The 27,270-nt window shown below is 40.8% G+C and overlaps 1 protein-coding gene across 5 annotated transcripts in view; it reads right to left on the reverse strand.

Annotated features, from left to right (window-relative positions):
• Window positions 1–244: 244 nt before the first annotated feature.
• Window positions 245–27,270, reverse strand: part of LIMCH1 (LIM and calponin homology domains 1) — a 179,540-nt gene continuing 152,514 nt past the window's right edge. For 4 of the 5 annotated variants that reach the window (XM_086746346.1, XM_086746344.1, XM_086746348.1 and 1 more), the window contains 14 exons: window positions 24,713–24,791; window positions 22,132–22,304; window positions 21,368–21,473; window positions 19,015–19,043; window positions 17,916–17,999; window positions 16,219–16,311; window positions 15,153–15,257; window positions 13,636–13,772; window positions 12,731–12,852; window positions 10,776–10,899; window positions 9,394–9,480; window positions 6,921–7,029; window positions 5,949–6,051; window positions 245–3,372 (listed from right to left, as the gene is read on the reverse strand). In XM_086746346.1, coding sequence (XP_086602472.1) covers window positions 3,347–3,372; window positions 5,949–6,051; window positions 6,921–7,029; window positions 9,394–9,480; window positions 10,776–10,899; window positions 12,731–12,852; window positions 13,636–13,772; window positions 15,153–15,257; window positions 16,219–16,311; window positions 17,916–17,999; window positions 19,015–19,043; window positions 21,368–21,473; window positions 22,132–22,304; window positions 24,713–24,791 — 1,377 coding nt within the window. In that variant the 3' untranslated portion in view covers window positions 245–3,346. The remainder of the gene's footprint in view (window positions 3,373–5,948; window positions 6,052–6,920; window positions 7,030–9,393; window positions 9,481–10,775; window positions 10,900–12,730; window positions 12,853–13,635; window positions 13,773–15,152; window positions 15,258–16,218; window positions 16,312–17,915; window positions 18,000–19,014; window positions 19,044–21,367; window positions 21,474–22,131; window positions 22,305–24,712; window positions 24,792–27,270) is intronic. The other variant, XM_086746345.1, reaches the window with a different exon arrangement.

Consider the following 27,270-nt stretch of genomic DNA (forward strand, 5'->3'; position numbering starts at 1 on the left):
CAGCCACACATGCTCTTGGAAATACAGCTTACGGCAGCAATCCACAGGGTATTGTCCCATCTCAAGTATGTCTTTTTAGCTGTCTTATCTCATATACTAAGTTTTGTGGAATATAGCTCAGCTGAGCCTACCGCAGTCAAGTAGAAGCTTTTACCAAAGGGATTACGCACTCTGCAAGCCAGTTTCACAGACACATCACATGCGATAGGAGAAGTTAGTTATAATAAGTAAAATCAACACCACCAAAGGTAATCAATATTTTATTTATAAACACACATTTACTATAAAAGCTGTTGCATTTTAGACAAGTTTTCCTAATTTTCAGAGGCATTTTAGAATAAATAAAATAAAGGAAAGATTAGCATAATTGCTATTCAACATTAGCCCCAGCTAGGACAGCAATCCTTGTCCTTGAGTGGACATGCAAGTAAGGATGGTCCCCTTCTGGTTCACCAACCTTTAGAACATTCATGGAAAACTACAGATGGACTGCATCAACAACACTACATAGCAAGAGTAAGGAAAAAATACACCATGGAAAATGGGGCTGTGAAATACAGATGGGTTATGACACCTGTTCAGGTTCTCTGAAGTAGCAGGAGGCTAAATAAATTCTGAAACATCTAAAATCCATTACATACATTTTACTTGCTTAGCAATAATAAATCATTTTTTTTTTGCAAGATACATTTACATTGTAGTTCAATTGTAGTAAAGCGTTTTATTTTTCTGTGCTTAAAGTTCCTGATAAGAAATGTATCATATTTATGTGTTTGTACTGAAAAAAAAAGGAAAAAAGAAAAAAAGATCTAAGCCTGTATGAAGAATCCAAAGGAAGTACAAGATCAAACATAAGCAGTTGGAAAGTACAATTAGGATAACTGTTGAAAATTATTCTGTGCTGGTGAATAGATGTTCATGAGGGGGAAAAATCGTTGTCTGAGAACGCCGCTTCACTTCGCTTTACATACAATCAACTTCGCTACAACATGCATATGTGAAACTATTAATTGATAGACACTGGGATCAACTTCTAAGCAGCTTCAGAGATCCAGTGGTGTGTCTGCAGTGCGACGCATGCCCCCGCCCCACCCCTCGCCCATGCATTTTAGTCCCAACCATGCTCCTAAGGCCTTTTGGCACTTACCCCTACATGAATGAGAAGCAGACCTACCCTCTGTGACAAACCGACCCTTTTGTACACTGGGGACTGATTTACACAGCTAAACTCTACCACATGGGTGAAGCGGAGTTAATGACTCATACCACACAGATGCACAAGCATGCATGGTGTCGTTTAAAAATTAGGCCCGACATCATGTATTCACATCTCCTTAATGCAGCACATGGAATTACACATATGTACAAAGTCGGTTATAAAATCTGCTTCTTGAATTTCCACGTTAATGCATTATTCATGGGGAAAATGTTATGATGACCACATGCAAAGTGTAAACATCCTAGTTATCAAAAACCCTTTAACGGTAAATCATGCAGGTGGTTAATCAAAATATTGGACATCACTGTTTTATTTCCAAAACATTTTTCTGATTTTTTCATTTTTTTCTTTAAAAATACTCCCCAGGTGAAGCCCATGAAGAACTTCAGCTTTTTGGATTTATTGCATCCATAAGTCATTGTTGACTGTGTGCAACAGCTTTGCAGTTTCTAAGGCACAATTTGGAGGAAGTAACGTGTAACTTTCCAGCAGACAGTCACAGTGTCCTCCAACGACAACATTGTACATGGGTTTTCAATGACATGCAGTTTTGCATGGGTATGCACCTCACAGGCAAGTAACTGGCTAGTGTTTAAATAAATAGTTGCTAGCTATAGAACAACTCAAAATTATTGCTTCCCTAATAACCACTTCATTTCTGTTTCCCGACACATCGAAAGACAACGGATATGCACATACATAAAATACATCTCTATTAATTTAGTTTTATCATGGTTTTAAGGCAGAATAAGTAGATTTCTTCCTCCATTTTAAGTTGCGTCATGAACTGCTAAATTGGGACATTTCCAATAACTTCACCAAAAAGTGCCAGGATGTTTTACAATTACAACACATCCCCTAACCTTGCCTGTGTATTGTAGATAAAGTGACGCAGCTCTGACTGCTGTTTCAACGAGCTGCTGGATCCCTTTAGTAAGGAGCACACGCTTAATCAAAAAGCACAAAGGAAAACTGGCCCAAACACAGGCAAGTTAAAGTTTTTTTTGTCTACCGCTGTCAGCCTCCTCCCTGCTCACCGTTCACACTCTCAGGTTTTGCTGACTTTCTTAGGGAAGTGCATGGAGAACATGATCTCAAGGCTGCTTAATTCCCTGCTCTGGAGGGCACCCAAACCACAGGTGTTTCTCTGCATGAGATTTCAATCAACCGTAATGTTGGCAAGGGGACGAACAGATCTCAAACCAACTCAGACGATCCGTGGGCAAATTACACACCAAAGAGAAAAGCTTCACCATAGCATCAAACCACAGCTCGGAGACTCACAATTCAGCCGCGTCTGCCCACTCGGCCGCCTCTCCCCCACATCACCCTTCATCGAGTTTAATAACAACATGGGCTGCCGAACTCAGTAAGAAGGATTGCTCCTAATGGGAATCTTGCCGTCGTTAACGGTATACAGTCTTTAGGTTTAATGAAGAAATTTTTATTTGAGAGAATATTAAGCTATAGTCATGAACATTACTTGAGGTACACAAACAAAAAAATCCTATCGCTAAAGGTGCAATAATTTCTTTGTATAACTCCTACCCTCCACTGAAGGTAATATAAACACAAAATGCTTCAGAATTACAGGATGTATTATCAAACTAGTCTCTGTATAAAAAAAGTTATAGCTTCAGTTGTAACAGAGAAGTGGTGCTGTGATGTTTAGTTTTTCAAATGCACTGATTAGATACTATCTTAAAATTACTTCTCAGCTCAAGTTGGCATATTCTATAAAGGTTCTGTAAACTTAAACTTTTTAATTGCTAGAAATATTAAAACAAAACTGCTTTATTGCATGTTTATTTTCTTATTACTTTCCAAAGAACAAGGTAACAGACTGGAAATCATAAGCATACCTGAAAAGTGGGATTTTTTTTTTATAGTACTTTGGGAAGGCTTTACCTTCCCAAATATGGTCATACATATTTTGCACATTTCTTAAGGGGAAAAACAACATATTGCATTTTAAAGGAGCAGGTACAGCGTTTTTATGAGTTTTTTAAAATGGGATGAGAGCCGTGATGTCCATGGATTCAAGCTCTTACAAGTGATTGTCTGGAGGCAGCCGATACATATGAGAAGAGAGCTCCTTCTTGAAAGTTATTAGGACTGAAAGTCATGTCACAATGTAGTGGGCTGTCCAGCAGCTGGGTAAAACAAAACAAAACCAACTCATTAGTCCACAAATTCTAACAAAAATACATAAGCCATAGGCTTTTCCTCATGTGATCTCTGCAATTCAAAAAACCACCTCTGGAAATAGACATCATTTGTGCCCTGCTTCTCTTTCTTCCTGCAAAGCTGGGGCACCAACTGCAAGGAAGGACTCAGCACAACTCCAGTAGAAATATGTTTTCCATATGGACAAATGCATTCTGCATGCACTTTTACTTCATTTTACTCCCAAAGTGCTTGTGAGTGTATTTGCTTTTAGGCTCTGCAGTGGCAAAATAGTAAAGCAAAGGACTGATGAGTCATCTTTAGCCATGCCTGGTTTGTGTTACGTGGTAATACAGAGCCCTTGTGTTAGTTCACCATAGAGGGAATCTCATGAATTTACTTCTTGCCTTTGACTTCAGCACGCTCAAATCTGTAACTTTTCTCCATGTTTGACACTGAATACCAAGTTCCCTTCTTTGTGAGGTTTCACTGTAGAGAAGTAACCTACCAATAAAAGCCCATTCACTTTTATTTGAAAAACAGAGATATTCTGGACACTGGACCACTGCATAACATTTAATGCTTTTCTCTCTTAAGGTTTTTGATAATTTATTTTGAAACAGAATCATCCACAGTTTCAAATAAGCTTCTGGCAGCCAAAACATCCATAAGCATCTCAAAACAATACTGATAAATTCTGGGTTGGTCAGAGACCGTCAGTTGTGCGCACTGCTGCACAGGTTTTCAGATATAGCCGCAGGGGCAGGAAGGTACGAGCTGTGCAATCAGGCAACTGATTTTATATTTAGCAGCAGACTTCCCAGAACTGAAAGGCAAAACACTAACGTGGCACCAGTTTGTTCTTCATTTCAGAGAATTCTAGTCATTTCTGTCAAATTCTAGTTAAAAATGAGCAACTAACCATATTTCCAGTTTTGTCAAAACTGTCAACAAGAGCCAGTGTAAGAAATTCAACTAAATCACATTTTTAGATTTTGCATGAGGAGTGGACACTGCAGGAAGAGGTAATTTGTGGGAAAAAAAAGACAAACCCTTGTCACTATTATTCTTCAGGAACCATATATTTCCTCAAAACCTATTTCTCTGTCATGGACCTGGTTACCGTTGTGCTAGGTATGTACGAATGCAAAATCTTACTGCACGAACACTGCACAGCTCTGCACTGCATTTTATAGCACCGCTGCTGTAGGAGTGATGATGGAGGGGGTGATTTCTACAGCATATAAGCTGATAAATAATTTCTTTGAGCTTTCATCTACCCTTAAGGGACCTCAATTTTTATTTAAGCAAACAGGATTATGAAGAAAAGGAAAATATTGCTTTTATCACCTTCCTCTTTTTTTTTGTGTAAAGATGGATGTGCAACCGTGCATTTTAAGGGTCAGGACCTCATTCACATGAGGAAGGTTTATAGTATCAAGCGTGAAGAGGAAAAGGTATTTCTGTATGTGTCATATGTGAAATAAATAATAATAATAAGTGGCTAACATTTCTTAGCAGACTTAAAAAAAAAAACAAAAAAACCCCACCAAATGGTTATACAATAGCACCCTCTAGCTCTGTTGATGGAGAAATATCTCTCTCATGAAACACCAGAAGAAAAGAAATAATCTATTCTTCTGCTAGCAAAGGTAGGTAGGTACTTTCCCTACTCCTGGATTTCTACAGCCACTGCTTTTGAGAGAGATGAAGCAAAATAGTAAGTGAAAAGAGGTCTGTATCTCCACTTATCAGTTAGGACTGTAGGCAATAAATATACTGAACAGTAACATGTATCAGGAAGGCAACAAATACGCCCCTGGTTTGTTTTTTTTTTCCCTGTGTCTTACTCTTTTCTACAAAGTAGAAAGCCAGCATGAGCACTGCCCATCTCATATCACTGGTGACATCAGGGTGAAGCTGAAACGCTCTAACAATTTGGTATCAGCCACAGAAATCCAGGACTAGGAAGGACATTCAAATAACTTTTTGAAGGCAGAAAAATGCATCAGAGTTTTTTTCTGACATGCAATTGTTGGGCTCATTCTTCAAAACTTGTAGCAAGCAACACTTTAGACAATGTCTGGGGATACCACCACAAGGATTTATTTTGAGTTACAGAATATTCCTAGTATTTTCCTTGACCATTTCAGCCTGGAGACATAAAAAATGGGAACGTCTCCAAACAAGGCCCAGAGTCCTAGACCTAGTACAAGTATCTACCTTGTCTCATGTGACATGATAGATCCAAGCCTTCAGGACACACAACGTGTGCATACAGTGTAGGAGGTCGTACACAGAAACAGCCTTTAAGTCTAGTATTGATAAGCAGAGATCCTCTAGGTATGGTTTAATGGGCTTGAAAACCTTTGTTGATATAAAAGGATGATTAAAACAGCATGGGAAGGCTCCCCTTCCCACCTTGAAGCTGTGCCTGAGTGGTAAAGCCATTTGGGCATAAGGGAGAGCATGTTTCTTCCAGGAGGAGAAAAACTCATCAGTTGAAATCATGGCAACAGTATTATTAGAGTTCACTGTCCTTTGGACAGGGTTTGGTACTTACTTCTGGATCGGATATAACAATCGTTGCAGTTAAGAAGACCATTTCTAATCCTGACATCTGTCCCACTTGCTGCGTCTCCCAGCTGTCCCTTGCAAATACCACACTGTCAATTGAAGAAAAGAGAAAGTAAGAGAGACCATGCCCTACTATCTGCCACAAATCTCCTCAAATTTTTGCTTTTGTTTCAATAGTTCTTGGAACACTGAGAAAAGAAATAACCCCCAGATCCCAGCCCATACTCCTCGGGAGCACTGCAAATCAGTGACAGGTTTATTTTAGAGCCAGCAGTATTTAGGACTGGATTTCAGCAGTCTCCACTTACACAAAGTGAACTCTAGTGATTTTAAGGGACATTTGATTTTGATGTTGCATTCTGGAGCCGGCCCATTTTTGCTGGACAAAGCTTAGAGAGGCCAGAGGTTTAGTTTGGGTAAAGATGTAAAACAACAAAAAAAGGCTTCATGATTGCCTAAAACCAACTGGGCCAGAGATAATGGAAATGGACACTTCCTGAGTTCTCTGGAAAACATTATTTTCAGACACTCAAGAACAGTCATGAAGTATTTCTACTGAGAGCTCTGGTGAAAGGTTGAAGACATCGTCCATTCCATAGTCAAAGCTTTCCAACCATGGGTCAGATCAAAGATGGCCAGGGACTGGCCACGTTTTTGGAAAAAAAAAAAATCACAAGGTAACTGATTTTATATTTTTAAAAATTATATGATGCTTCCCTCTGTACAGGGAGGAAGTTTGCTTGCTAAATCACAGGGTTTAGTCCAGTTAACATGTCTGACAACAAAATAACACATTACTTGCCTTACTTCCACTTCTCTACAAACAAACACACAAACATACACAACAAACATGCAAATCCCCATGTCCTCTCTCATGTGTCTTTCAATTTCACATCTACAACCCTCAATATACTCTCTCCTCAACTTGAGATTTTCCTTAATAAAGCGAGAGACATACCCTGAAGCACTGAATATGGAAATAAAGACCAAGTGTCTCAATAATCATGGCAGCTCCTTTTCCAAGAGGAAGCCCACAGGTAGAACAAAGCTTCTTTCCGCTGACAGACCTAGAAGACAAACATGACTTGAAGAAAACAGAACAGCAACTGATGCTAAAACATACCCACATGTCTACACAGGTTTATGGAGAGGGACAGGATGGGAGGAAGGAGCACTGGGAGATGTTACATAGATTCTAATTAACCCTTCAACCATATTGCTGATCAACCTGCATGTCTGCCTTGCAGACAACCAAGTAGAGGACTTGAAATGCTTGAATGTACAGCAGCTCAGACCCATTTCCCTGCCAGTTTGCTGTGCTGGATCAAGGGAGATGCAAGCCTCTTAACAGAGACCCAAACGGCAGGGAACCATGCCTGTGGATTTCTGAGATCCAGTCAATGGGTCAAAGCAGATACTCACAGAAATTACCCAAGTCAGACTCAGTCTGGAGATTTTTCTTTTTTTTTTTTCTGTAAAAGGGTTTGCTTACTGCAAATCAGAAGGCAGGGATGCCGCTCTTACACTCAAATAAGCTGGCAAAGTCAACAGCATCAGCGTAACTGCAGTAGCACAGACCAGGCATCAGGCACTTGCTAACTAATTTTAGTCTATGCTGTTGCAGCTACATGCGTCTTAGTTAAAGTTGAAATCAGATCTCCATGTGCAATGCAAAAATACTTCAACTCTTTCCTTAAGCTTCAGTCCTGTCTAGACCTGTCTAGTAAATCAGCTGTTTGATGACAGCTGGGTGAGGGATTGTAGCCCCAGGAATAGCTGGGACCCTTTTTCGTAATGGTTTTAAATGACAGTGCAGGTGCACACTTCTATGTGTTTCATGCTCTTCCCTTCTCACCTGTCTTCCAGCCTGCCAGACTGATGTTTGTCTAGTGAGATGAACCTGAGACCAAAAGGGATCCCTTGTCATTATGTGTCACGCATGCTTTTTCTAGCCAGGGTTGAAATCAGGAGAGAAACTTTGGGATACTTCATGAGTTTTGAAAAGATGGTTTGATGAAATTGTACACAGATAAACGAGTTTACAATATCTTACTTTATGGTTTTGGTGCAACAACATAATAAGCCACCAACAGAGACAGATCTGGACTGCATCATGATAAAAAAGCCATTAAAAAAAAAAAAAAGAGAGAAAGAAGCAGCAGAAAGACTCGTCACAACCAGAAAACTGTCTTTGCTTCCATCTAATTTCTGTCACTACGGAGCCCATCATTCTTTATCCCACCATGCACACTGACAGCACAGGTACATCACTGTCTTGTTGCTTCATTCTCATTACGCCTTTTAGAATAACTCCCCCAGTTTCTTCTCCTCCTTAATCTTAAGCCTTCTGCACACATCCCTCTGCATTACTCTTGAGTCCACCTTTATTTTCACTTCTTCTCCACTACCAGAGAATTTTTTTAAGATAAGTTTTCTAACCTTTTAGTGGAACAATGAATTACATCCCATCTGCTGTTTCCAAAACTAAGATTTTTTTTCAGGAAAAGATCTTGGAAAATAGTATCAGATCAGGATATAGCTGCTAAATAATATGAAGTAACTATCATGACTAGCTACATGTAGCAAGAAATGATCTGCAATCCCACCAAAACTGCAGATAAAATTAGAAAAAGCAGAAGAAATTGTTCACATTAAAAATTCCTAATAGTTTCACATCAATGCAAATGGCATTGGAAGGAGAGCTTTGCTACCAAATGTGAAGAAAAATGTTATTTAAATAGAAGAAAAACTTATGTTTTCTGTGTTGTATTACATCACCCTATTTAATAAGCCAACTGATTTTAATACACTCTAAATTATGAGTGATTCTAACAGGCTACAGCTAACATTTGTTTAGAGTTTAGAGTAGACATATCTCACTGAAAGCTGCACAGCTCATTTCCTGAGAGAATCAAACCTCCAGGAGATTAGTATGACCGTAGAAAAATTTAAAAATAAAACAACAAAAAAGCAAAATGTGTTTCAAGTTTGGAAATTAAGGGAAGGATTTATTTTTAAATCAGTAAGTGTTGAAATGTCAGTCGGTGACAAAATCTAGAGCATACCTTGCTCCTGAGCATGTGACTATTCACAGTGAAGACAACGTCCTTTGGCTTAAGTGCTCTGAATGCATGGTTTACTGCTTAGTTTGACTGGGGCTTATATTATGCTATTTCAATTTCATTGAAATTTCAATGATCAAGCAGAGTCCTGCAGCTGCTCTCTGAACTGTGTTATTTGAAAACATAACAATGCTGCTGAAGTAGGCAAGAAGTATGGGAAGTGGAGCCACATGTTTACTCCATGGATGGTTATGAATTGCAACATTTAGAAGAATTAATAGCGCATCTACATAATACTAATGCGATTTACACTGTGGCAGTTCACCAGCAACTACAAGATGTATTTGGTCTGCAAAATTCCTTATTGACCTTTTGTACCTGTTGGGTGACTGACTTGGAGCAGCAGGAGAACAGGGAGATGATGGCCCAGATCGGAAGTTCTCATGATAGCCTGCCCTACAACACAGGAGAGAAAAATGCATTACTACAGCTGAAGAAAAATTCAAACCAGAGGTTTTGTTCTGAGAAATTCCAGCTGATGGATTTCAGCATTCTCAGCTCTAAAGATTCTTTTCTAAGGTAAACAAAGTATAAATTTGCTGTCCACTGCCATTTTGATAAAATGAAAAAAGCACACATTTTTTGGTTCTGTCCGATCCACCTACCAGCCCAATGTAGCTTACACCATGACGAAGGAGGGTTAAGCCAAGGCACACCACATTGTACTCTCTGCTCCCCAGGGGATGTGCACAGAAGCACGCTGGCAGAGCAGATGTGGGGTTGTTGATGGAGGGTCTGTGCCCTTTATTCAGTAAAAAGGCAGCTACCAACACTGAAAAGTGGTTTATTCTTATTTGTGTCCATTCTACTCTGCAAGAATTTGGTCAGAAAAACCATGGATGCTTTTTGTTCTCAGAAATCATAGGATCGATTAAACCTCTCACTGCTTAAAGCTATTTACAGATTAAATAATAATTTTCTCAAACACACACGAGCAGTTTGTTATGAGGAATAGGTAATCAAACCCCAGTCTATATTAGCAGCTTGGATACAAGCTTCATAGAGGTAACATACATCTTGCAGGAGACTGTGTTCATATATATGCTAATGAAACTAGATGTTCCTTTCTCATTACAGAGATACACTTTTTGCAAATGTTAGGTAAAGAAGGTAAGAACTTTTTAGTAATGCTCACTCAAAAACACAAGTCAAAGCATCAGACAAAGAAAAAAACCTCACCAAATTTATAGCAGAAAGAAAATACTAATCTCTGTGTATCCTCTTTTAAAAGCTATAAGCCTTAAAGAACTAGAAAATAGCAACCGTGTGTTTAGAAGCTGGGCAATGAAGCTCTCAGATACCAACTTCAAAGGGGCAGACGACTCCTGACATTCCCACCCTGGTATTTAGCCACTTACTAGCTATAAGTGTTTGTCTTAGGGACTTAAAACAAATGAAGCACATGAACAGTTAAGGCAGATGAGTGTTTAAAGACCTAAGGAGACAGAAGACAGAGTGGCAAGCAGGGGGTGTCCTCCCTTGTGAAACTAATTACTGGGGTATTCATAATGAGAAACAAAGTGGATAAATGTGAGCAATCTTGGTAGGAAAACAAGGAATCAAAGGTGTCTGTGGACTGCAGGACTACTCATGAAACTTAACCAATAAAGAATGCTGAGTAGGAATGTAAGGGAGAATAGAGTGAGCAGGACTTCTCAACCGCTGCAATAATCTTTATTTTACATTCTCACCTCCTTGTTTCCCCTGCAGAGCTTGGCTGTTGTCCCGCATTCTGGCCCAGGAATGGTCTCTGTCGAATGTCCTCTGCGCGATGTGGGGACTGCTTTGTCAGCAACTGCTGATTCCAGGAGACATCTACAACAGGAGGTGAGGAAATCTCAATAGTTGTGGTAAAACGCTTTTGTCAATACTTACAGACCAGCACAGCTTGTGGGTACAGTATAACGGAGATGCGAGACGTACTGCTACCTAAAAATAAGTTCTCAGAAACCCCACACAAAGTCAGACACAGGTTTTGCTATACTAGGAGACCTCTGTGGGACAACACCCCTTTGCATTAACTTCACATACACATGACCTACCTTGCTACTGAATCTCAGTTTCTGAAGGGGGAAAGGGAGAGATCAAACAACTGTCCAGAATAGCACCTGGGAAAGTAAAGTATGTCTGTCCTACAGAAGGAAGCACAAGAGAGACAGAAACTACCCACTGTGCCTGGGGATCCAACATTCTCAATACTAAGAGTTAAGAGGAAGGTGGTGTAGTTACTGCTCTCCATAAGCCTACTGATAAACAGATTTCTTCCCTTGTAATTTCCTTCTGCGTTTCAGATGGTCACACAAGGCTCAGTGACTGTAACAGCCTCCTAGCAATACGCAACGATCCATGATGCCCAGGCAGCTGACCATCCCATCTCTGAGACAGAGCACACTACCTAGATGCTTCCAGATGAATTTTGTGGCTCGTAAGTTGAGGAGGGCCTCACCCTGTTGTGCACCAACCAGGTGGTTTAGAGAAGAAAAACTTGACTGAGGCCTAGAAAAGGCTTGTAACCTATTTTTGATATCAAGACAAAAATAAATCCTAGTCCTGACTATTTAGGGACTTAAGGAGAGAGCAAGGACGTGATGTGCTAAGGGGCAAGAAAGAAGCTGTCAGAACATTTGTAGAGGACCAAGTTGTTGAAGAGAACCTAGAAGAAAAAAGGCTGGTTAACGGAAGTTGTTAGAAATTGTCAAATCTTTGAAGTTTGTTTAATCACTATGACAAATCCACAAGGGTGGATTGCTGGGCAATATCTTCTCTTTTCTTTATTTGAGAAAGCTTTATCAAAGCACTAAGAATAAAATAAAATTTTAGACAGAGAAAGCAAACCTGCCAAGTTTAACAAATCGAATTTGCATTTGGAACAAGTAATAACACTGAAACCTTTTCTATACACAGACGTTTCATTTTTTAGAATCATCAATTTTGATGCTAGATTGAAAATGAAAATCTTAAACTCAATTTCTAAATCTTTAGTCCTGCTTATTTACTCTCTGCTGTTCACTTGCATTACATAATGTTGTTGAATTAGTGAATTTGCCTTTTTTAGGGTGACCCTGTTGACAGTAATGCTCTGGGGAAATTCCTTCATTCAAAACCCATCAATACTTATGGGAGGTTAAAAAATCTATTAATTTTAAATGTAATCAGACACTTCTAATGACAAAATTGAGACAGGTGTCACTTTAGACTAGGCTCGAAATGGTTACACAACACAGGTAGTCATTTTTACTGGACTGAAATGGACATAAAGAATCTAATTAGCTATCAAAACACAAAAGTAGTATTGGAAATGCGCTGTCTGTATGAAGATAAAACCTATATGTATGTAAGATTATGTAAAAGATGGAAGATAACTGTGTTTAATTACTACTGTGAATATGCAGGCCTATGAATGAGATTCCTACCTGCAGCTGAAACAATAATCTCTGATGTAAACAAGAAGATTTTAAATTTCACCTTCACATATTTATCTTTGTTAACAGAAAATAACCTCTGAATCTGAGACATTTAAATTTTGAAGATACATGTGTACTGTTAATTTCAAAAATTATTTGAGTTAGATTTCAAGCCACTGTATATACCTGTGAGATTTCTATTTGGAAAAGAATACATTCATACGAAGAGTCTTGATTCTCACCCTGAGTCAACGGCAGATTCAGCCTGGCAGGTGAGCTGCGCTCCATCACTGGCATCTGGTGCTCCTGTTCACCTCCTTTCAAGATACCTGTCTCTGGGTGTCCTGAGAGCACTTTATTTCCACTGCCAATAAAAAGAAGTCACATTGTATAAATAATGCCAGGAAAAATGCCACCTAGAATATAGTGGCAAAATCAGACTTCTGAATATCAGTCTACTTTTTGCAGGACGATTTTTCTTATTGTGTCAGCAATGACAAAGCAGTGAGGATAAACTGTCATGAATTAACGTCTCCAAACATGCCAAGTCTTCCTACTGCCCTCGCAGACTGTCACTTACACACACTAAAGATCATTCTGGGTTTGTGGAAAATGGCTTCTTTGCCAGAGAAACACCTTTTCTCAGTGTTCTCTATCCAGTGTCCAGCATCATCAGATGCTTCTCGTCTTAGTGAAAGCTGTTGGGCAAAGATCAGGGCTTTGAATATCCATCTGGCAAGTTCAGGTACGGCACTTCTGAGATAGCCAGGCAATCTCACAGATTCTGAGCAAAAATAGCTATTGCTCCTTTATTCCTCCAAAGGCTTGTGAAACTTGTGCATAAGACACAGAGCAGTGCCACACAGAGATGTCTGAGCTTTCTAAGCTCTGATCTGGTTGATATGACAGCCTTTCAGCCAAGCCATATACTGAAAAGGCAAGCCTTCTGATATGCAAAACTAGCAGTGCACGTTGCCATATATGTGTAAGCCTGTGGCAAGTAAATATTGATTGGGATATATTATACCTATCACCAGGTCACCAGATGCTGATGCGCCAGCATTAATCATGGGCAGATGTGACATCCCAGAACTCTACAGAACACAAAGCTCCACATGGCTAAGAAATACTCAGGCTTGATCCATACCTCCTCTTTTCTTGCCAGAGCTCATTGTCCTTGCTTTTCGGAGATGGTGTACTATCCTGCTCCCAGAGCAGCTTTTTCTGCCTTGTTACTTCTTTTTGTTTGCCTTCCTCTGGAGAGCTGTTTGAATCAGTTGTGTTCTAGAAGACAGTGGGGGAGAGAACAAGGAGCTCACCTTGAATTCGGCACCAGCACATGCATGAGGAAAGCACAGGCTGCCCCCAGATATTGTTGACACATCTTATTATCATAAAGAACAGCTCATATTATACAGTGGAATAATTTGACCTTGGTAAGGCTAACTTTGGATTTAACAAAGACTTCAGCTAAAACAATTAACTAATTGTATTAAATTGAGCGCAAAACAAAAAAGTGCAGGACTGACCAATTATGAGATGATGTTCAGGATGACGAAATAAAACTTGCCACTACATAGTTTTTGGTAGAAATCCCTGAACGACTTTGAGAGTCTAGACAGTCTCCCATGGGAGGTGGGAGGACTTTGCGAGGGACCTCAGCTTCTTGACTCAGTCAAGGGAGCAGAACATTACTCACATGCTCTGGGTATTCTCAAATGGCAACACCAATACTACTTGCAAAATGATACTGGAGTAGGTTATACCTGACTAGTGGAGCTTCACTAAGCCATGGCATGAAATCCTTCACTTCTGGGTGCAGGCATTGCCCTGAATGTGGCATAAGCAACTCCATCCAGGAAGTTACTGCTACACAGCCATGCGTAAAAAGGGCTATGACTGATGACTCTGCACAGGGATGAGTGATGAGAGGAGGCAGGAAGGGTGAGAGGAGAACCAGATGATACAGTACGCCTAATCCTGGAGCTGAATGGAAAAAGCTAGATGTCTTCTTTGGTGTGAGTGCCTTAGGCAGGAGAAAATTAAGGCTGGGAATCCCACATTTATTCTAGTGATCTCACTTGGGGTGTCATTCTCTGATCTCTGGGAAATACTTACTTACTTAATTAGATGCTAGATGCATTGAGTTAAATATTTTGTGCTGCATAAGCCAAAAGAGAGTAGAGAGTGAATATTCCTCTGTTTGTTTTGCTGCTTTCTAGGAGGGATGGTGGGAGAGAAAAGGAGGAAAAGTGGGCAGGCAGGATTCAGTCTCATCTCAGATATGCTTACAGTGCTGTCTTACATCTAAGATTTCAGATACAGGGAAACCACTTCAGATTTTGTTGGCTTTGAGAAGGTAGTTAGACAGAAACAGATGACTCTGTTTTCAAAGCATCAGTTAAAGAAGAGAAGCAGCTGCAAAGAGAGCAAGTATCACCCTCAGCTCTAGCCCAAAATAGGATGGTAGCAGTTTGCTTGGGAGTATGGCTCTTCAGTTGTAAAAAGTACAAGCTACAGCACTCTGAGGTATCACCAGCTATGGAAAGGATCCAGGAAATACTCTTACTCTTACTGTTCCTGGACTTCCTTAGCCTTTAGTGAAGAATTAAACACTTAAGATAGCTTAGTCTTTATTGCCTTACTAATCCATGAGAAACTCACCACTGTCTTGTTTCCTTCAGTGGTAGAGGAAGTGGAGGAGAGAAGCTCAGCAGAGTTTGAAGAAATAATGAATGGAACTACAGTATCCTCAATTATCTTACGCTCCTAAAAACAAAAAGAGGATCAGGAGAGAGCATGGGTTAAAAATACAGAATGTCAACTATAAGCTTAAAAAATAGAATAATAAAGTTTGGCTACGTGCTATTTAGATGGCTAGGTAAGGACCTGTGGTACCAAGAATAATGGTAACACCTCAATTTTTAATTTTTTTTCAATGTTTTGCACTCCCTTTCTTTTTGCCATTACTATCTCTTTAATGGGATGTCCAAAACTGGAAAGAATATTCCACTTGGGATGGCACCACTGTTTCTCACACAGTCTATTAAATTTCATATAAAAATATAGTACACAAGAAACCTCTTCTGAAAGTTGAAAAAAAAAAAATATTGTTCAGATCACAAGTATGGCCTTCAAGCAGAGATGATAAGACACCAATTTGCATAATGTGCAGCTAGTCAAACTGAACACGTGAATATTTCACAATTTCCTGCAATAATGACCCATATACAGCAGAAGAAGAACATTATCTTTTATATTGTTAATATTCTACAATGGCAAGCTTTGAACATTTCCTGTGATTTTTTTTTTTTTTTAAAAAAAACAAGTCCAGTTTAGAAAACAGCTACATGATCAAGCCCAAGGCAGACAACAGTTTCATCTGCAGTTCCACCAAGTCCAGACACCAAGTATACACCAAAATGCACAAGGCTCTGCCTCTGGAGCGAAGTCTGAGTGTACCCAGACACAATCATACTGACTCACCCCAACCTGCACAGCAATTAGACACCTCCACCTAAGCAGAGGTTCAGAGGATATTGGTCTAAATATTTAAATGTTTTTCCTCAGTACCTACAGTAGTGTTTAAGAGAAACAATTCTCCTGAGAATTCATCCTTGAGAAGGCTTTTTATTAAATAATCTAGGTATGGGATTTTTTTAGTTAGGTAAGTGGGTGCATGTAAATACAAGAAAAGTCAATAAACAACCTCCTCTTTTGAGCCTTATACCTCTTCATAGTATCTACGCTCCTCCTCTTCAACTTCTCTCTGGGCCTTTTCCCATTCCTCTTTCAGCTTGTTCTGCTCTTTCTGATACTTCTCCTGGCGGATACAAATACAGGTAAATCAGAGCATTATGTATTAGGAGTAAATTCTGTAGTATCTCCATAGTGAAAATGAACCTACTAAGAGTGGTTCAATCAGAAATAGGATGAAATAGGAAGATAAAAATTTGAAACATCTACAGGTGTCAAAAAAAGCTCATTTTCCCACTTCTTTCTAGCACTTAGATTTAACCATGAGGTACTTTTAACATACTAGAAGTTTAATTTGCTAGAAGTTTTAAAATCTTTGGTCAGAAATGAAATTTATGCTCAACAATTTCAATAATTCCTTGTTTATTTTGCAGTATTAAGGGTTCCAAAAAGCTATAACACACCCCAAAACACTTAGGCATGGATTTGACATTAAAAACTTCAGCAAAGTAGCATATGAACAAGCATGTTTTGCATATACCAGACTAATTTAAGAGAGATGCCAGTACAATTTAATCAACAATGAATACCTGTGCAAGTTTAAAAGATAAATGAAGAGTCTGTAAAGGTTTGAAGAGGGTAAGCTTATAATTAACTAAGTAGCTTATTTTCCTCCTTGATGGAATTATTTCTTGAGAATTGTTTTCACACACTTTTGCATGAAAAATTATCTCAAAGAGATCTTTAAAATTGTCTGACAGAACTAGTTTGAAAATGGAGAAGAATGGTGACTTCAATGTCCCCTTTACACCAGTTACAAATTCTGTTCAAATTAGAAATCACATCTGCCTAATCTAGAAAAGAAGGATTCACTACTGAGAGAACACTCATATGCCAGAAAAATTATGATGAGAATTTTACACTATTTTAAGAGGAAGCAACCATATTAACTGAAAATAAATAATCTCAAGAAAGCAGGAGAAACACACAAGTCATTCTTAAAAGATGAAAAGACTCCATTTTATTATTCTGCATCCTTTGACAGTTGTTTGCTTTTCTACTACATGGAGGAAACATATGATTTCTTTGAGACCAAACCTAATCACAGTTTCAAAAGACACTACTAGCCAACGGGAAAATTCAAGTTCTCAGGGCCACTACGCTTCTTCCAACTAGGACACAAACCCAGACCTTTTACAGCTTACTCTACCACTAGGCAAAACCAGTGGTTGTTTTGAGGGGGTTTCCCTCCATCACAAAAAAAAACCCCAAATCCTTTGTGTCTAAATTTAGCTTGATAAAGCTAAAGGAAGAACCTATGAACAAAGTAGAAGCCTAAAAAAATCTATTAAGACCATCATTTTAAAGAAAAGTTCCACAGGCATCAGAATCAGCAAACTGTCAGTCTCGAGAAAGAGGCTCCATTAAAAGTCTCGCCATCTATGCTCAGCATACTTCAAATACAGTTGAGGATCAACATTTGGTTTAACTCTGCACTGGCATGCAGGACTAAGTCCTTTTGGTCTTTCCATGGAGCAGGGAGGGGACATGTAAAAGTGCCCAAATCACAGAGAATATGTGTGTATGCTCATTTTATCACTCATCTGCCACAGAATTCCCTCAAGCATTCACAGAGGATGTGGAAAACAAGACACAAAATGCCCAACTTTTGTCCAAAGGGACAATTCACAGCTGAACCACATGATGGAAGACACATAGCTTCTTCCCTACCTGAAGCAAGCGTTCTTGCTCATGCTGCCACCTTTCCTGGCGCTTTCGTTCTTCTTCTGGATCCCAGGACCAGAAGTTGAAACGCTTGTGTGAAGGAAAACCAAGCTATTAGACTTTGACACTATGCTTCACCAGGCTACCAGAGAAAGCTGCACTTCGCCTGGCCTACCCCTGGCAATGATGTTAAAATGGGAAATTGAGAACTAGATAATGGTTCTCTGAGCAGATAATATTCTTAGTTTCATTGACACTTGGGATTGCCCATAGGTATCCAAATGATAAAATAATTGTTTGGCTTGTAAAGAAAGGCTTGAGAAGCTTCAACGGAGAGAAAAAAAGAAAAAGACCTGAAAGAAAGCTGTAAGCAGCACTGAACAGAGATATCTGTAGGTATTAAAATTTAAAGAAAATATCTATTTTGTTTCTCTGTAATCTTCTATGCAACAGCAAAGTAATTTGTGACGATAAAAAAATATTCTTTCACTTCATATGGCTGCCAGTACAACAGCCTTTTTAAAAAAAAATATCAATAATGAAATAAAACCTCAGGCTTCACTAAGGATCCAATTACATGATACATTTAGATGTTTAAAATCCTTGTAATCAAGGGCAATTTTAGACACTTGATGTCATATTCCTTTGCACTAAGAGTTTTACTTGAATCTGATTGGAATAGATTGTATCTACTTTTTTTTTTTGTGACAAACAGAATATGAAATACTGTGTGTTTCAGAGTAACATTTGTGGTGGTTTTTTTTTTTTTCATTGAGGAGACAGTAGAATTATAGTCTCCTCTAATTTCTATGCATGTACAATAGAATGGATAATTTAGAGTTACATATTGTTTGAGATTGTGAAGCTTTAGTGACTCTGGCAACTGAGTACTGTATAGCTACCATTCCCTCTGAATAAGAGGAGAATGCATAAATTCCAGATTCAGACCATGTCTTGATTTGGGTTGTATTATTTCTCTCTTATTTCCCTGAGGAAAAAAAAAATCTCACTCTGATTTGGGGATGTTACAAGACAGTTTGCATAAAAAATTAACTTTTGCTAAACACATCTCTAAACCAAAGAAAAATGCAAAAAAGATACTCACATTTGATTTGTCACCACTATCAGAATCAGCTATTAAAAAAAAAAAGGAAAAATTAAATTTAATACAGTAAAATGTACTCAGCCTGCAATTAGAGCTACATTGTATCTGTATAAAAAAAGCTCCATGTTAGTTTCCTATCTGCTCCCGCAACCAAATGCAAGGATGAATCGCAAGCAAGTAAACCAGAAAAACAGATCACACCCATCACCAACAAAACTACTTTTTTATCTGGCTACAGAGGAGCGCAATACTAACTAACATCAGGTTCTACTCTACCACTAGCTAATGCCATCTACTTCTGGCCACAGACACTACCAGTGTTCAGACATGGAGTGTCACCTGCTTTGATCTACTTTTCCCTTTGTGATTCAGTGCAAGGAAGGAAAAAGCACAGCAAAGCTAAAAGGATTGGACTACACTATTCAAGAGCCACAGTTACGAAGAGAACCATTGCCATTTTCTATCCAAATGTCTTTGAAAATTGAGCTGATTTGAAGAAATTAAGGAAAAGGTATTTATAGGCAAGTGATTTCATTTGGGTGCCTGAAACCAGAGCATCACAACAAGGTGCATCCCAACAGCTCTTTGTCAACTGTGCAGCAGGAATAGATACTTTCTACAAAAGCGAGAGGTAGAACAAGTCCCCGTGATCATCAGCTTTCACCCCAGCCCCACGTCGGAAGACACCTATGACTGGAGGCAGCAGAAGGGCTGAAGCTGGTCTTAGCGCCGCGTTTACCTGACTGGGAGAAAAACTGTGAGCGCCGCCAGTTGTTGCGAACCCTAAGCGGAACCTTGGCCCCGCGGGGCGGCTCTGCAGGCAACGGCACAGAGACAAAACAAGAAACACAGCGTGGTCAAAAGGCGATGATGGACTCTCAGACCTGAGCCACCTCAGCCACGAGAGGGATTTTGACTACACTCGCTTTGGCCCATGGCATCTAGTTTACAACGGACCTGCAGATCACACGGACTGCCCATATTTAAAGGCTGCTTTTGTAACATGGCACCTAACCTTACATGAGAGCTCCAGCACACTAATGCTAGTCAGGGACTGCCACCCCTTCAAGTCTCTGCATGGTGCTTTCATTCATTCCTGTTGCAGATTGAGGTGATCCTTTCAGCGCTTTACATGCTGTGAACACTAGAGAGCAGCCAAGTGTTTCATAGAATCATAGAATGGTCAGGGTTGGAAGGGACTTTCAAAGGTCATCTAGTCCAACCCCCCTGCAAGGAGCAAGGATATCTCCAACCAGATCAGGTTGCTCAGAACCTCGTCCAACCTGGCATTGAATGTTTCCGGGGATGGGGCATCCACAACTTCTCTGGGCAACCTGTGCCAGTGTTCTACCACCCTCATTGTAAAAAATTTTTTCTTAATATCTAATTGAAATCTATCTCCCTCTATTTTGAAACCCTTACCCCTTGTCCTGTCACAACAGGCCCTACTGAAGAGTCTCTCCCCATCTTTCCGGATGTTTCAGCATCACTCAGAAAAAAGGAGAGACATCTACAATCTGTTGCTAGATGTTTGGACTGATTTGTGCTTAACATAAAACGATATTGTTTGCAAAGCCTGTTTGGAAAGCACCTCCCCACTTAAAACAAGTCAGACTTCTGTTTCTTTTCAGACAATCCTGTTTTCCACAGTGGATCACCTTCTGTAGCTTCAGTCCTGAAAACACTAGGATAATCATTGTATTACCTATACATAAATTAACAACCTGATCAGTTCTCAGGAGGAAAAAAACCTTCAGACGATTTCTCACTTTCTTTCACGATACCTGCATATATACATCTCTAAAATAAATATAAAATCAAACTACTAAACATTATCAACTTCAAGCAAGACTTTGTCAGGAAGGAAAAAAAAAAAAGTTCTGCTTTGCAAGAACTCATGATGGGTACAGGTAAAATTGAGGGATGTGGCCAGATATGTGTACTGTTCACCTATGAAAAGGAGCTGCACATGAGTAGTTGAATGCAGAATTTAACTCCAGAAGTTTTTATTGTGCAATAAAACCAATCACTAAGCCATTTTCATCTGTAAGCTGCAGTAATAAAATGTAATACTCATTGACATAATACAGCTTTTAGTGCTAGGCCAGGTAAGATAGGGCTCTCCCTGCCCCCCTCCCTTGTGTCACAGTTCTGCTGTCATGTTTAAGGGGAACAGCCAGAAAAGTCCTTTGCAACACAGAAGCCACACTACCAATATCAGTGAGATGCAACTAGAAAGTAACCATTTTAGCTCCAAAACCCTCCAGGTCATTAATTAGGCACTCCTCCCTGAATATCACACACACATATCCAGTTACTGTCTAGCTGAGTTGTCTGGATGCTGTTTGCTCACCTTGCGGACCAGAATTGTGCAGAGTAACCTGGCTGGTCTCGGGTAGTTTCTTTAAAAATGGCAATACCACACTCCCTTCTTGTTCCAGGGCTTTTGGTTTCATCACCTGTTCAGACATTTGGGAGTAGAAAACAGCATTCAAAAATCAGCAGGTTCAATCAAAGGTTAATTTAAATCCTTTCTACTTTTTTTCTGAATCAACATTATGAAAGATGAAGCCTCTATCTCCAGAATTACAACATGGAGTTGCAGTACCGAAGTCCTGGAAATAACCAGTAGCTCTTTGCTGTTGACATTGACACTGGCCTGCACACCAAAGTCGATCCTAACTCAGGACCAATATCTAATGTACCTGACAGAGCAGTATGTTCATGGTCATTTGTTACCTCTGCCACCACCTGCACTTGTTCAGTGCTTCAAGAGGACTAAGAGAGTAAGCTCCACCATCTACACCTTCTGGGTACTCTGCTCTCACAACATGCGGTGAGTCTGGGGTTTGCAGGTTAAGTTTTCCTGCTCCAGACAGTTTACAAATTCAAATGGTACAAGCAGACACTGGCAAGTTCCTTTGGAAGGGGAACTCTCTGATGACCATAGGATTTGGCACAGAAACCATCCTCCAGGGTCATTCCCGGGCAGATTGTTTTGAATGAAGCCCTGAAGTGACATGATACAGAGAAAAATACCAATTTGCATTTCCATGTGAGATCTTCCTTCCTTTTTTTTTTTCTTTGTTTTCCACTCTCTTTCTTGCCCGTATGTACCTCTGGTGTAGCAGGGAGCTCTGCTTCCTTCTGCTGCTCCTTTTCAGGTTTCTTCACATCTTTCTCACTTGAAGCAGCTTCCTCTGAAGTGACAGGACTGGGAAGAAATTCTAATCTCTTCACAACAGGGCTGGCACAAGCTGCAGCTGACTTGAATTGCTTTTGATCAGAACCTAATCCACACATATAGGAGATAATGTTGCAAGGTTAAGATATTTTTTCAATTAAAATGTAGATCTATTTCTTACAATCCAATTTCTTACTGGATAGAAGTGAGCCCGTTTACTGGATGTTTTGAAAAAATAATCCTCTTTCTTCCACACAGGCAAAAGTAATCTCTCAGAGTAGATAAGGCTTCAAGGGTGAAATTCACCTGACAGCATGTAGGTGCTTACACTTGACTTGGGCATCATGGGACACCCCTCATGGTCAACTAAGAGAGAGGCAGTTCTAGAGGAGGAGTCAAGTAAACTATTTCAGCCACTCCTCTCTGGCTGAGATGAGCTGTAACCTACAACATACCTACTGAGGTATATAGATCGACTTACTGAAGTCATGTGATGAATCCTGTCCTAAGATGCTACCCAGAAAAACAGCTATACCACAATTAACATGGTCTCACCATCAGCACTGGAGGATATTCCAGCTTGCCTGTTTCCACTAAACCACGTCAGTCAAGCATCAGAGAGCAAACAATAGTGCTAACAGGAAGCCTTGGACTGGAATAACCTAGTTGTCATTCAGCTCTTAAAAAAATCCAACAAGTTGATGCTGCTTTACAGGACAAGGGACCAAGAGTGCACAGGCCTACAGCTGAGAACTGTGACAGCTAAACTACTGTCAGCTGGTACCACCAAAGGAAGCAGAGCTGTTTCCAGCATCTCCCAGGCAGTGCACGAGCACACAGACACCTCTCTAACCTCCTAAAGCAGAATCTCAGTTTCAGATTCTGTCCCCTCCCCAAACACAGCAGCAGTGGCAGCTTCCAAATGTACCTCATTGACACGCTAGGAGAGTGAGCTAAGAAAGCGATGCAGCCCAAGGCTCCACCAAGGACCTGCACAGAAGCAGAGACAAGAGCTGCTCCTGCTGCCAGGCATATGCACACAACTTTGGAGCCGTTCCCACACCATTAGTGGCAGAGGGATCACAGCATGGAAGTATCTGGCTTGTACTGAACAAAAGAGGAGGGTGCTTACTCTACAAGAAGGTCACACAGCTTGGGTCACATCTATCCCTCCAAAGCAGATGTAACAAAAACTCCTTCCTTTACCACTTCAATTTTTGCAATGTTATCTCAGTTTTCCTTGCCAGCCAATATTGAACTTTGCTACCAACACTTAATGCTTAGCATTTCTCAGAGGTGTGGAGCCCGACACAAGGTGGCTTTGTGATTTGTAGACAAATATCACCAGTTGACTCTTGAGAGGAGAATTTTGTTGGTTCACCACAAGACTGCAGCTTCTACATTACCTGCCAGATGCAATTCAAGATTGTTAACTTCAGTGCTTTGGCATCTATGAGCCAAAATAATCAGGTCAATTAGTGAGCCCTTGCTAACAGCCCATATGCTTCACAGTCTTGCAGCACATGAAGAAAAAGCTGGATATACTTCTAATCCTGGGGGAATGGCACCCCACTGATGTTTGAGGGCAAAGCTCAATTGTTTAAGTCACATTTAGCCTCAACAAAGAGGAGTATTATGCTTATATACCAAGTACAGCCACAGATCTCACTTAAACAGTACTTTTTACTTACCCATACCAAGCTGAACTTTGATAGACTAATTTTAAGAAATGAACAACAAAAAAAGACCATTAACTTAGTGTGACAGCAGGCAGTAGATAAAATGCTACTCAAAGGTAATGTTGCAGGCACACTCTTCTGAGAAAAATAGCTTCAAATTTTACCAGCAAATTCCTTTCACTAGATTAGGAATCATGCATAAAGGCTTTAAAGCAGAAAATCAGGAGTGTGCACAATACTGTCCATTTAAAGCCCCCATGAGGACTGAAGTGCCCCTTCTTATTCTCCTTCCCTATTTCTTAATGTCTTGGGCGGGGAGGCGGGGGAGATGTTAAACAGAAGCTACTACTGACTGATAGTTTCTGCCCTGATTGCGTTCTGGTTACAGCACACTGTGGCACCAGCGTTTCATGCACACAAACGACAAAGCAGACAACTGGCATCCCGAGGAACGTGCAGTCAGGAGTGTCATTTCAACCACAGAATGAGAGAACAGCCCAGGTTGGAAGAGACCCCAAAAGATCACCCGATCCCACCTTTTGTGGGAAAGAGAGCCTAGAGGAGATCATCTAGCACCCTGTTCAGTCGCACCTTGAAAACCTCCAGCTGTGGGGGGGGTCTACTATGTCCCTCAGGAGGTTATTACAGTGAATTATCATTCTCACTGTAAAAAATTTCTTTCTTATGTCCAGATTTCTGACATTTTCTGCATTTTCTAGCAAACCCTCTTGGTGCCGCTGCAGATGTACTTATCAGACTCCTGTGCAGGGTGGGCCTAAACCCCTTGCTCAAGAGCAGGCAAGGTCAAGGGGCGAGGGCAGCAGCAACAACCCACCTGGGGACAGGCACGCTGGGCTCACAGGTCCCATGCTTCCAGGGCTTCTGGCAGCTGAATCTGCTTCCACCGGGCAGGCCTGCAGAGAATAGCGCAGCAGAAACACAGTGAGGATAGCGGGAATAAAAGCATGTGTTAATTCCTCAAGGCAGTACGTGCTGCTTCTTTGTAATGTGTTTGAAGCAGCCTGGTTTAGAGCTCAGCAGGGAGCTGGGGAGTAGGTTTTGGAGCAGTACGTGCCGCTCGGGTATTGAATCACTGGGCTTTAATCTCCTTTTTGAATCGTTCATCAGCAACCATCATGCAGTTGGTTTGGAATAGCCCCTACAGGCTTTTAAAATTGTAGGATATCTTGGATTGTGTTAGCTGGAGATAAGCATACATTTCACCCCTAGCTTCCTCTTCCAGAATAACATAAAAACGTATGTGTTGGTGAACACATAGCACATACTAGGGCTTGAAAAGTGGCAAAGTAATTAAATACTTCCTTTATTTCACGGTTGTCTAAGCAATCTGTTATCTGAAGGGAAAAGCCAGAGTCAGTATTAAAGGTAATGAAATACTTTAAACACTATTAAGAGAGGACTGAAAAAATATGGCGAGACCGTATCGAGCCAATAATCCAAATCCCTTTGAAAAGCCAGCTTCCTGACCCTGGACAAGGCTGTTGCAGAGCTAAAACCACACTGTCAAAACAAGGGTAGCACTTCAGCTGATCTATTTAGCAGCTTCCACCATACATCCGCTTTCCCAGGAGACCAATCAAGAAAAATCTGCAGCGAACTGATCGGCCACTGCACAATGCTTCTGATGCACAGAAGATCTAGAAAACGGCACACTCAACAGAAGAAAAAAAAACCCAACAGACTACTTTTAGAAATAAAAGTAATGTATTTCAGCAATCTATTGTAGATTCGCTTTCCTGTCCCTCTCTCACCCCTCCATCTTATTAACAGCTGCAAGGGAGGAAATCTGATGAAATTTCCTCTTTTCTAGGGGCAGGATTCAGACCTCCATTTCTGCATGGATTCTGTTTCCCACCCCCACAGACCCACAGGAGCCTACAGCCCCTCATCCATCCGTGCCTCACGGAGAGCACACCTGGGCTCTCACAGCTTGGCCATCAGGGACAGCTGCTGGCAGTACCCACAGGACGCCAACACCCATGGACATCCTTTGGCTCCAGAGAGCTTTGCTGTGGGCAGCACTTGGGAATCTCTGCCTCTCCTCTCTGGAGGGAGGCTTGTGCTAGAGAGGGGCAGGAAATGACTGGCATGGGGCCGTGGCCAGGGCCAGTGACTCAGACAAGCCCACTTCCCAAGCAGTGCTGGAAACAGAAGTAGCCTACAGCTGCCAAGGGCTGTGCCACCACCTCGCAGAAGGACAGGCGCCACATTACAGCCATGAGCTTGTAGAAGTGGCAGCACGTTTCCTTCAGTGCCTGCTGGACAGCTGCTTGCCGTCTTCCCCACCGCTCAGTGCTTTCCACTGCACCCTCACCTCCGCCCACCAGAATCCTCCACAAGGCATGGGGACATGTCCCCTTCCTGCCTAAACAGGGTTCTCAAACTGGACAAGGCAGAGTATGAAATACACACTGCAAAAATGCAGCATGGAAAGTTTGAGGACCTCCTCTCCACCATGTCCATCTGTGATCATGCCCATACCAAGAGCAAACAAGGCATGGACCATCCCTCTGTGTGTCACACACTCCAAGGGTGGACAGTCACTGGAGATGACGCACAGGCTAAAAAACAGGCCCCAGAGAAATGCTCCAAAGACCGCAAGTCCTGTGTCCCAGAGATTTGCCCCTTGCCATTCTGTTGCTCTTTTCTCCCATATAACCCATCTCTCCCTTCCCTGGGCCATCTTGATGCCAGCCTGTGTTTCAGTGAGAGCTTTCTCATGGAAAGTCCCAGCAGAAGAACACTGCAACTAAAGAAAATTTCTTCTTCAGCCTCAGTTCTGGCTCCTGACACAAGAACAGCCAGGGGAGAAGCTACTGGAAACCCTTCCCAACCTTGCTCAATGCAGAAATAAGTATTTATTTTCTCCATGAAGACAGTTAGGCCAGCATAACAGGCTGCCTAGATAGGTTGTGCCATCTCTGTCCTCAGAGGTCATCAGGACTGGAATGATGAAGCCCTTAGCAACCCAGTCTGATCTCATGTCTGATCCTGCTTTGAGCAAAAGACTCAACTAGAAACTTACAACCTTAGTTATTCTCTCATTCTACAACCTACAAACCTCTGTTAAACCTAAACAACAGGCTATTATCGAGAGCTCAGGGTTTGCTCTAAACAAGGTAGATTAAAACTGGAAAAGCAAGAGACATCCTCCTGACAACCCTACCCACTGCTCCAAAGCATAAGCCCTTCCAAAGAAATTGTTGTAAATTTCAATTACTAATGTTTATATCTTTATTATTTTTGGTAAAGCAACGGAATTCACAGTCCACTCTCAGAAAGCAACTGTCCAAAGTGAAAAAAATAATTAAAAAAAGGAACTCAGCTTTAATTTCAACCTTAGAGGCTTTAAAGCTATAAACTGGGGCCAAT

The sequence above is a fragment of the Chlamydotis macqueenii genome, chromosome 4 (genome assembly GCF_036417535.1).
Source record: "Chlamydotis macqueenii isolate bChlMac1 chromosome 4, bChlMac1.mat, whole genome shotgun sequence".
Taxonomy (NCBI): Eukaryota; Metazoa; Chordata; class Aves; order Otidiformes; family Otididae; genus Chlamydotis; species Chlamydotis macqueenii.